General features: G+C 41.8%; 1 protein-coding gene across 2 annotated transcripts; it reads left to right on the top strand.

Annotated features, from left to right (window-relative positions):
- The first annotated feature begins 7 nt into the window (after positions 1-7).
- hp1bp3 (heterochromatin protein 1, binding protein 3) lies at positions 8-10610 on the top strand. Of its 2 annotated transcripts, XM_071531996.1 has the most exons (13): positions 8-108; positions 814-893; positions 2187-2364; positions 3170-3265; positions 3367-3523; positions 4236-4379; positions 4634-4693; positions 5136-5287; positions 6476-6566; positions 7732-7891; positions 8152-8263; positions 8949-9101; positions 9211-10610. In XM_071531996.1, exons 2-13 carry the CDS (start codon positions 827-829, stop codon positions 9608-9610), a joined length of 1770 nt encoding a protein of 589 aa, XP_071388097.1. In that variant the 5' UTR covers positions 8-108; positions 814-826; the 3' UTR covers positions 9611-10610. The 2 variants fall into 2 exon arrangements, with proteins under 2 accessions (XP_071388097.1, XP_071388098.1); XM_071531997.1 differs by lacking the exon at positions 3170-3265.
- The last annotated feature ends 1108 nt before the right edge of the window (positions 10611-11718 follow it).

Here is an 11718-nt window from a genome sequence, read left to right as displayed (position 1 = left end):
CGCCGCTACGTCAACGGTCGTTGTGGGGCGGGTCACCTAAACAGAGAATTCTAAATAAAGGACCGTGCAGAAATATAGCCAAACTATATTATTATCGACAAGTGCAAGGTAAGTTTTATCCACACTGATACGTGCGTGTAGTGGCATGCATGCTTCGAGCAAAAAAAAAATCGCGGGTTAGCGTTTTTCTTCAATGCAACTAAATGGATTGTATCTGATCCGTGCGACGCCATTACTGTATGTATGAAGTCATGTACAAAATGGCGAATTTGCCGAATTATTTGGCGAAACCGTTTTTTCGGTGTATACAAAATGATAGAGATTCTTTGCCGTTGGTTGGTCTACGCCACTACGCCGTTGCTAACTTAAACATGGTATGCAGTGTACGAAATACATGCGCACTTCCCTTTACTCGGGTTAAGTAAGGCAATTCCCTTCGCTGATTTGGGGGATAATGCGAGGGCCTCAATGAATGACAGCGGTTTTTGGCAAGGGGGACGATCCTCGATCAGCCTGGTGCTTTCGCCATCTTTAATCACGCACATAGGGATAGTGAAGCACCAAGCAGCCGACGCTACCACGGAGATGTAGCTGTGTTATTTCTCCATTCAGCTAAGTTGTGTTCACAGTGTTAGGCTACGTACGTCTAGTGGCGTGAATGCTCCGATCAAAATAAAAAAAAAATCGCGGGTAAGCGTTTTTCTTCAATGCAACTAAATGGATTTGTATCTGCTCCGCGCGACGCCATTACTGTATGAATGAAATAATGTACAAAATGGCGAATTTGCCTAGCTGTGTTATTTCTCCGTTCAGGTAATTTGGAGTGATGCCTATTCGCCGTGCAGCAGCGACTCCACCCCAGGAGAAGGCCCCCTCCACTGCCGCAGAGGGAGGTGAGGTCGGAGACTGTTGGGGTCCCAAGCACCCACCCACCCATCTATCTATCCATCCATCTATCCATCCATCACCTTAAACCAGTGATGCACCCATCACCCACACCAGGCCGTCAAGTGTTAGCAGTGCCACAGACTTCACTGACTTGCCCAATAAACACACACAACACTATATTAGGTCTCTGTCTGGATGGATTATGTAGTTAAGTTTGTTTATATAGCTCTTCATCACAAACGCATCCCTCACAGGCGTTTACAGAGAAGGAGCCTACGTAGATCTAATCCACAATCACGCACAAAACAAAATGATGCAGTGCCAAAGCATGCGACGAAATCAAACACAAGGAAGCAAAACAAAGCGCTGGACACAACGTACTATGTTGCAAAACACCCAACGCCCGAATTTTCCTCCGGGGATCGATAAAGTGCAATCTTAATAACTTAATATTCTTCTTAAAAGACTTAAGGTGCTTACCTAACCTGCCTAGCGGAGCCTAACCAGCGCCACCAACCTTAGACCCTCGGTGAAGACGGGGGGAAAACTCCCAAGAAAGCTGCATTACGAAAAAATACAGCAACATAAACCTATGAAATTATATGTCATAGCTTCATACAGCACATCATTAACTCCTAAAAGTGGCCATAGAGATTTCTTCTTTGACTTGACTGAATAGGAGACATGCATGTGTCTGCTATTTAACACAGATGGGAACTCATGACTCGTGACTTGGACTCATGTCACAGTTTTAACTGCTTGAGAGTTGACGAAAGTTGATGAAGAGAAGACTTTTGTAGAAGATCTTATGTTTGTGTGACTTGGATTGAAAGTTAAGAGATTTGTTCGACCAGACGACTGAATTTAAATTCTGTTCTGTAAAGCTCATGATGCTCTTACCAAGCTTTTATACTATTAAAATGATATTGCATTGAAAAGTTCTAGATGTTTTGTTTTCTTTAAGATATGAAATTGATACTGGACTCTTGATTTGTTCTGACTTGATTTGGTGTTCTACATTTAGACTTGAGACTTGACATTAATGACATCGACTTGACTGGGACTTGACTTGGTGTTCTACATTTAGACGTGAGACTTGTGCCTCAAGACTGGAGACTGACTTGGGACTCGAGCAAAGTTGACTTGGTCACACCTCTGCTATTTAATTATATTTCAAATATTCCAAAGGTTAGCAGGTGATTTCTTTTTAATTTTGTAATTACTTTCAACCCAAAGGCTTCCAGAATTCACACTTGTTTCTTCCTCTCTCTCTTTCCCTTTTCTAAACTCCTTCTCAGAGCCGGATGCCACCTCTGACGAGTCGCCTTCGGCTGATGAGGAGCAGGCTGCGTCTTCGGCCACGGCGGCCAACCAGGAGGAGGGCGAGGCCGCCGGTGAGACGGAGCCGACGCAGAACGGAGAGAAAGCCGACGGAGCGGCCGCGGACAAGAAAGGAGAGGAGTCTGAGAAGAAAGGGTGAGTTTCGCCCTACGGTTACGTCTGTAACTCTGCGAATGAACACTGCGATATTTCACTTTGATAGCACTTATCTGTTTTTATAATCCTTACCTCTGCTGGATGACGCTAGACTGTTCCTCTCATGGTTGCGGTGCTGCAGTTCTAAGGCATATCTCCACCCCAACACACACACACACACACACTTCTCTAATTATCAGCTGAATGCACCAGTCCCTGTGTCCCCAGTCATGGAGGAATAGAGGAGGAGAGGCCAGTAGCATCATGGGAGTCAGACATTTCCATATAGTGCATACACAGAGTATTCACCGGCTTAGTCCATTATCTGAAAGCTAAACTCAAAGAGGAGCAGGCATTATCTACTACATGCTGCATACATCTAGTATAATCATAGCCTCCCTTGGATAGTATTTTTGTGATGCCCACTCCACTTATTTTCACTCAAATGTGAAAGTAAACATGATATGTTTGAATGGTAATTATATGAGAGACTACAGAAGAGTTTCAGGTTCAGTGCTCTTGTTGGTAATCAAGAATCGGGGATGTTCACAAGCCCTTTGTTTACATTTTCCGTAGCGAATGGGTAAACAAATGCCTCAGCGCAGTAGTGACTCGTAACACCAATAATTCCTCCTCCTCTCCTCCCAGACCTCGACAGACCACTCGATTCAAGTCAAAGTGATGACTAAATAGAAGGGAAAAACAATGCTACGCCCCACTACCTTTCTAGAAGCACTAGCGTATCAATGCAGATGGGGTCAAATTACCATGATGGTCGTAAAAGACAGATGTTTTGAAATTTCAGTTTGGCTTTTCCTGCGGTGACAAACGGACAAAGTGACAAATGCAAGGACTGCGCCGCTGGACAGTGCGCGACACACTGCTATGTTCTCCTACTAAGGTGAGGATGTGATAAAGATAAGGGTGTAACAATCACAGTGAAATATCGCTTCGAGGAACCGACCCCGTTACTTACTTGTCTCTCGCTCCTTTTGGCGACAGGTTGAAGGACGGCTACAAGCTAGAGAAAGCGAAAGTCAAGAAGGTGAAAAGGACTATTCCCGCGTGGGCTACCGTCACTGCGGGCAAAAAGATTCCCGTTTCCAACTTTGCTGGCACTCAGCCCAAAGTGGATAATATCCTCATCGAGGCCATTAAGGTAATGTGCAAACTTGAAATGGATTTCTACATTTTCCTCGCATGTGAAATCAGTCTTTCCATGTCGGTGCCGACATCCTAGACATATAAACCCTCACCTGTTTATGCCATTAGTCAGTTTGGCCATTTTTGTTTAAGTACTGCTTTCAGACACAAAGACTTTTGTGATTACGTTTTTCTAGTCTAATCTAAATTGCCTCAGTGAGGACACTAGTTTTGCACCTTAAAAACAGCTACAGGAGACAAAACTTATTTCAACATTCAGCACACAATCATATCATATGGTAAAAGTGCAATCCCCTATTAAAAGAAAATCCATTCTGTGCAGTAATAATACAGTTTTAGCACTTTGTTGTCATTAACCCTCAGGTGACATGCACATAATAAAGTAAAGATAAAGTACATACTATAAAGTACATACGATATACAGTACTGTGCAAAAGTGTTAGTGTTAGCTAGATTTTTTATATAAATTTCTTAGAAGTCTTCGATGTTTATTTGTTTTCTGCTTTAGTGTGTCAGTAGACTGCTGTTTATTGTAAATTTTTGATATTCAGAACTTTTCATTTCATTAGTTTTCAAAGCATCTTCATTTATGGATTTCGTTGACATATGCCTAAGACTTTTGCACAGTACTGTACATGTCCGGGTAAAGTGTTTACTATGAAGTACTGTGTGCAGCACGTAACGGTTCATGCCCACTGTCTTTGCAGTCCTGCGACGACAAGTCTGGCATGTCGTACAAGTCTGTCATGAAATATATTGTGAAGAAATACCCGGGCCTGGAGCTGGACAAGAGGAAATTCCTCATCAAGAAAGCCATGAAGAAACATTTGGAGAAGGGTACTGTCAAACAGGTGAAGAGTGTTCAGGGTTTTGTTTTTTGTTTTTATCCTGGGCCAAGAAATAGAAAAACTCTTTCAAGTCTGGGAGGAAAAAATTTAACATTTTCAACAGAGACACTGACAAATGTTGGTCATGGAAATTATGCTGTATTTCATGGAACATTCATGGAAAAGTAATGGCATTTGTTTAGTGCAAACGTGTAGGAATCCATGAAACCGGTTGGCTTTGCTTACGCTGCTTTGTTTTTCCTTCTTCTCCCCCATAGCTCAAAGGTAAAGGCCTTTCTGGCAGCTTTGCCATTGGGAAGCAGCCTACTACAGCTAAGGTAAGCTGTAAACAAGTTGGTTGACTTTGGCATGTTTTCTTAGTGGGGTTAAACAGTGACTGGAGTTTGTAATGAGAGAGCGCAGGACTGAAATCTCTTACTGATATGATACTTCAGCCTCTTTGGTTATGATTTACCTTTTAATCCTGTTATTCTGTTCCTGATTAGGACTGCAACATTGACCAGAACTCAATCTGTTTCTTTTTGCTCAGGGATTTTCACTTAAAGTTTTTCTCTGATGTGCATCTTGATGGATAGGCCAGAGATTCTGCACAACACTACAATACCTTGTTTAGGAGATTGTATATAATTACATAGATCTAATCGATTATATCCTATCTTGATTTGTAGTGTCAACAGTTATCTCTTTGACATTTTCCCCTATGAGATTGGAATGTGTTTCGTTGTAATCGGCGTCTCTGTAAACGGGATGTTGTTTTAGAAAGCCGTGGTGTTTCCTGGACTGAAGACGGAGACCCTGGGAGACGCTCTGCCCCTCATCATCACTCGGCTCTGTGAGCCCAAAGAGGCCTCGTACATCCTGATCAAGAAATATCTGGAGCAGCATTTTCCCCATCTCGACATCGAACATAGGTGCAGTATATTGTCTTGATTACAATTAGTTTTCCATATAGCACATTGTTTTATATGATGATGCCCGCTCTATATATATATATATATATATATATATACATATAATATATATATATATAACATATATATATATAATATATATGTTAGGGCTGCACGATATTGGAAAAAACTGACATTGCAATATATTTTTTTTTTCTGTGATATATATTGCGATATGAAAAAACAGGAATTTTCACCAAATGGCTTGAATAGCTCTAATCAAGCCTTGCCCCTTTAAGAAGGTGGCCTTGTGGGTAACCTGAGCGGGTGATGTAGTAGGAAGTGAGTGTGTTTTTAGCCGCAGCCAGAGTGAGTTGCAGGACGCGAAGTAAAGTTAGCATAGTTAGCGGGAAAAGAGCTTAGAATGTCACCGAGAGGCCGTGCATTATGTTCGCTGCTGTACGAAATAAAGTGCCAGCTCTCCACTGCAGAGTTGGTCCGGACTCTTAGTAAAAAGCTTGTTACCAGCTACGAGCCAGGCTAAGCTAAAATAGGCTAGCACAACACCAGAGGCTTCCCAACTATGGTTCGGAGCTGCGAAAGCTGGAAAGATAACATACGCTACTCTTATAACAAACCCCTAAATCGGAGTAAATTATGATATATCAGACAGACTTCTCTTGTAGATTAGTCATGGAAAACGAGAACCGTGTGAGTTTTCCTTTTGTATCAAGCAGCAAAAAAGTTGTAGCATGACGTGTTTGAGTTAATTTGCTTTACTTGACATTGCACGTCGTGCGATGTGACTATTGCACATTCGCACATCGCGATGACAATGCTGAAACGATATATCGTGCAGCCTTAAAATATATATATATATATATATATACAATAAAGTGCTGGAAAGTTGGTTTAAAATGATGCAACAAAAACAAAAAGGGCAAACACTACAAAAATAAAACGGGTAAAAACAAGTTACATTAAAAACCTGTAAAAAATCTGTTTTTAAAATGTGAGTTAAAAGATGATGCTGCCATAAGCTCCTCAAGCAGAGCGTTCCTACTGGCCTGGATGGCAAAAGGTTCAGTTAACTTCAGAAAAGTCACTCTGCAATTCAATGTTTGCCCTGTGAAGAGGATGAATGGTGTCTTAAGTTGTGTTATTAGCTGGGATTATTTATTTTATTTTATGCCTCTGGTTCGTCCTCAGGCCAGAAATCCTGAAGTCGGCCCTGGTGAAGGCAGTGGAGAAAGGCCAGCTGGAGCGAATCACTGGGAAAGGAGCCAGTGGGACTTTTCAGGTAAAGCTCTTTTATAACAACAGTGCTGTTTCAAGAATTTTGTTCCAAAATGAGAGACTGCTCCACCATTTAGGGTTGAAAAATGTGATGCGACACCTGCTCTTAGAAAATGATTGGTAGCACACAAATTGTTAAAATAAATTTTGGTAAAGAATAGTGGACAACTTAAGTCCTTGGTTGACAAACAATACTGATACAAACTGGATCCTCCACATCGTAGAGATTCCTGATGTCCTTCCGGGAATCGCCCCCTTATCGTGGTGGAGGGTAGGGGTTGGCTGCAATACCTGGGATGGGACCTGGGGATGAGTAGAGCTAGGGCTGGGCGATATGGACCAAAAATCATATCTCGGTATTTTTAGGCTGAATGGGGTACACGATATGTATCTCGGTATTTTCTACGAAGTGGGCTAAATGTTCAGTTGTAAGTAGGGCTGGGCGATATGGACAAAATCAAATATCACAATATTTTTGACCAAATACCTCAATATCGATATTGCGACAATATTGTAGGGATGACTATTGGTGCTTTCACAAAATATTTACACAATGAGATTTGATAAATAATCATCAGTAATGTGGATATAATGACTAAGTGGGTAAAGGCAAATGATAGAACAGCTAGAACAGTCTGGTAAGTTCAGAAAATGACATCACTTTACTGTAATGCAGCCTTTAAAACCAGGAAAAGACAACACTTATGCCATATCACGATATTACGATATCCGAAATCTAAGACGATATCTGGTCTCATATCACGATATCGATATAATATCGATATATTGCCCAGCCCTAAGTAGAGCAGATTTAAGCGTCATTTTTAAATTGGTCTTAAATTAAATTCCAGGTAGCATTTAAAAACTCTTGAATTTGGCTTTCTGAAACCTGTCTTCTCGGACTTCTCTGAACTCTGAAAAGCAACCAATAGTAAGCAATGCAAGTGTCTGAGCCAGAGCAGCCAGACAATAAAATGTTTCCAGAGTATTTATCTTCCGATTCTCTCTCTCTCTCTCTCTCTCTCTCTCTCTCTCTCTCTCTCTCTCTCTCTCTCTCTCTCTCTCTCTCTCTCTCTCTCTCTCTCTCTCTCTCTCTCTCTCTCTCTCTCTCTCTCTCTCTCTCTCTCTCTCTCTCTCTCTCTCTCTCTCTCTCTCTCTCTCTCTCTCAGCTGAAGCGCACTGGTGACAAAGTTCTGCTGAAGGGCGGAGCCTTGGAGGACGCCATCACCACCGCAATCACAGCCATGAATGAACCCAAAACCTGCAGCACCACCACACTACGCAAATACCTAATTGACACCAACAAGGATAGTAAGGAGTTTCGCTTAGGTAAGACGCCGTTCTCTCCTACTTGTCTTTTAATTGCACCGACTCCTTTTCTGAATTAAAGATGACTAAACGCAAGTTGGATTCAGGCAAAATATGGATTCAGTGACTCAATGGGACATTTGAAGACTTTTAAAATATGTTCGCCAGTTGGAAAAGCATGACACCTGCTCTTACAAAATAAATTGTTTGGATGAATTTCAGGTAATGATTTTCTGTCCAAAATGGTGTTTTGAAATATAACCTCACTTTTTCCCCCTTAGTGGCCAATCTGAGGAAGACCCTGACAAAGTGTAAAATGCTGGGCTGGATGGAGCAGATCACTGGGAATGGCCTCAACGGGACCTACCAGCTCTCATTCCCCTTCTACCCCAGGTTACATTTACCACATTTGGAGAAAAATCATCCGTTATTTACCCAGCGTCGGCAAAAGATGAGGAATGGTTTTGTAAAAACCTGCCAACCATATCTTTTAAAGGATAAGTCGGGTGATTTTGGACCTATATATAATTTGTCTCTTACATACCTGTAGTACTTGGACCCACAGAGAATACTGATTGAATCAGCTGTCAGCCTCTTGCTGCTAACAATGAGTCCAAACAGGGACAACAATATGGCAACCAACCAACGTATTTCTATCCACGGCCCAGATAGCAGCACTGCACCATTTCCTCTCAGTGGATAGTCTTCTATCAAACTACCCGGCTCCAAGTGCAATTGCTTACAATCTGACCTGACGAAACGGCTTTCACCCCACAGCAGTCTGTGCTGCAGCAGAGAAAAATAGTTGTGATTTCCTGATTAATGAAAGCGTGCATAATGGAGGAATTGTCATGTTTACTCTCAACTCCCCTGTGGAGCCTACAAATGGCTTTTTTGGAGATATTTTGACAAACCCTGTTTGGACTCATTGTTAGCTGAAAGAGCAACGTATTTTTTAATTTGCAAGTTGAAAAGTATTGTGTGGTCAACCTTGGATCTAGCAGAGAAGCCCACACCACTGACAGACCTATTTTGTATGCATTCTCATATTTTCTCTTGCTGTTGTTTTTTTCCATAGCCCAGCCATCCTGTACCCCGACAAGGTCATAGCGCCACAGAAGAAAAAAGCGGATGTGGTGAAGCGAAGGCGGACGGTTGATTCTTCCGACGAGGAAGAGTCTGCAGAAGAGTCCGAGGAAGAGTCAGACGACGAACCTCCTCCCCCTAAGAGGTGAGTTTGATAAGTCCACTTTAATCTGTTGTTGGTATTCTTTCATGCAGCGTTGTTGTCTGCAGTGAGTCCTCAAGTAACCGTATTCCTCTTCAACGCTGATTCTTAGGAGAGCTCCGAAGAGGCCTCCACCCAAGGCGCGCCGTCCTCTACCGAGCAAGAAATCACGAAGCGTTAGCCAGTCAAAAGCCAAGGCCAAGAGACCCGTCCTCGCAAAGAAATCCCCGGCCAAGAAAGCGGCGCCTCCGGCCAAGAAAGCGGCAGCCCAGGCAAAGAAACCCGCAGAAGCAGCCTCCAAGAAGGAATCCGCGCCGCCGGCTAAAGCCACGCCTGTCAAGAGGGCGGCTCCCGCGAAGAAGCCCAAAACGCCAGCGGTTAAAAAGCTGACCAAAAGCGCGTCCAAGCGGCCCGCGCCCCGCGAGTCGTCCCCCGAGCCCGAGGAGCCCCCAGCCAAAAAGGAGGTGAAGACCAAGCAGTCGACCCGCAAGTCCAAGAGAGGGAAGAACTGAGTCCCCGTTGCCGCGCCCACAACGAACACGGCCACTGTAGCTCTGAACCAGGCAGCGCTCGGTGCTCTCTCTCTCTCTCTTGTCATTGTTTTCTCCCTTTTTGAGAGGGCAGTAGGATTTTTTTGTAGGATAGGAACATTCTCCTATCAGTTAAGTAAGTTTACTGTACATTGAGAGTATCTGAATTTCACTTTAACTCCTCCTTTTTAAAAGCCGTGTGTAGGAAAAGCTCAGTTAATGTTGCAGTTACAAAAAAAACAAGAAAAAAAACAAAGGTGCGTGAGAAACTGCCGGCGTTGAGAATTGAAGTTTTTATCGATCACAACTTAGTTCCCTTTCTCATGTTTCTTCTTGGTACAGCATAGCAGAGATCCAACAAAATGTAACTAGAGCCATTTAGTGACTTCTGTTTTTGTTTGTTTTTATTTTGTTTTTTAATTATTTTTTTATATATAAATATATCTTCCTTCCACTCTTTAGGTGTCGGCAGCACACATTCCTAATATCAAATCGAGTTGAGAAGTTTAGACTGATGATGATATTAAGTCAAATATTTTTTAAAAAAAGACTGATTTTAAGTCCCTTTACCTGTGTCCTGGAGTACACAGTGATATTTTGGTGATGCAGTATTGGCATCATAATGAAATCCGTTATCCAAAATAAAGATTGAAAACAGTGAAAAATCCCCCGGAGACCATGTAGGCCTGCAGGTGACAGGTTGAGGACCTAATGGAGGTTACAGAGGAAGCACACACTATGTATTATTCATTTCAAAAAACAGTACTATGTTGCAATGGAGAAAAATGTTTTTTTGATGTGTAAACAAGCAGATAACATAAATTGATTTTATTGCTTCACAGCTCTAATTCAGTACCAAGCTGTAAGAATTGTGTGTGTTGTGAATAAGAAAAAGGAGGATAACCGCTCATACATACCCTGCATGCATGTACTCCTTGTGTTGTTAAGCTTTTTTCCAAGTCATTAATAAAATGGCTATATTTGTAAACACTTGCTTGTGTTTTTTTTTGTTTTTTTTGTTTCTTTTTTCGGTTGTTTTTGGTGTTGGAGGGTTGAGTGATGTACAGTGACTTTAATTTTCCCGCTAGAATTCAATAGCCCTAACGAAGAAGTATAGTAATCCTGTAATCAATTTTAGGACAGTACTACTGTATACAAATATCAGCAACAACAAATCTATTCCCAATAGGAATATTGTGGTGATACCATTGGTGAAAATACCAGGAGCTATGATGAAGGGACTATGAACTTACTGAGTACCACAGGTAAACTAAGTTCCTATATTATAGTGATGCCATAGGAGATTCAAAAAAAAAAAATACCAGTAAGTATAAGGTCACTAAACCTATATAAGTTTCTGTATGGAATTTATACTGATACCATAGTAGATTCCAAAAATGTATGATAATGTCACTATAAACTCACTACTGAGTACCACAAACAGGAAGAAATATTCCCCTATGGGAATATTAGTGATTTTTTGTTAGGCTAATAAAGCTTTGACCTTTTGAATTGTAGCTCAAAGTGATTCACATAATACATAATAAAAACAGGAAATGAAATAAACCAGAGTTGGTACATAAATACTTGAGAAGCAGCTGATACAAGAGTACACACACCACAGCAAAACTTGAAAATATAATGCACAAAAAAAAACTTCCTATAGAGATTTTTTCTAGTGATTCCACAGGAGATTAAAAATTACCATATAAAGTACCATAAAGTCAAGATAAAGTTACAGTTGAGCAGCAAAGACTCCATATAAATCCCTATAGGAATATTATATGAATATCACAGTAATGTTTCGTCAGGATAAACATTTTGACAGCGGAGGATAATAATACTAACATGGGAATACCAGGCACACGTCACCAGTTTGAGTTGCGCAATGATCAGGAATGTTGAGCTGGGAAAAATCCAAGAACAGGAGGAGGAGGAGGAGGAGGAGGAGGGTGATGTGACTCAATGCATGATATCTTCCACTAACTTTCACATTTACGTGTAAACGCTTGTGGGCCCCCCCTCTCGCGCCTCCTGTCCCCTCCGTGTCTTTTCCTTTTTCCCCCGACACGTCCCGGTGCCCCGCGGCA

This window comes from Centroberyx affinis, unplaced genomic scaffold (genome assembly GCF_046629955.1).
Source record: "Centroberyx affinis isolate AG114_WGS23_722 - 3 ecotype Tasmania unplaced genomic scaffold, CSIRO-AGI_Caff_v1 ptg002153l_1, whole genome shotgun sequence".
NCBI lineage: Eukaryota > Metazoa > Chordata > Actinopteri > Beryciformes > Berycidae > Centroberyx > Centroberyx affinis.
This window is presented reverse-complemented; position numbering and strand designations above follow the sequence as displayed.

Coding starts and splice junctions, on each gene's coding strand:
- hp1bp3 (XM_071531996.1), top strand. CDS start 827: ATGCCTATTCGCCGTGCAGCAGCGACTCCACCCCAGGAGAAGGCCCCC. Junction 6,567..7,731: donor GAGCCAGTGGGACTTTTCAG/GTAAAGCTCTTT, acceptor TCTCTCTCTCAG/CTGAAGCGCACTGGTGACAA. Junction 8,264..8,948: donor TCATTCCCCTTCTACCCCAG/GTTACATTTACC, acceptor TTTTTTCCATAG/CCCAGCCATCCTGTACCCCG.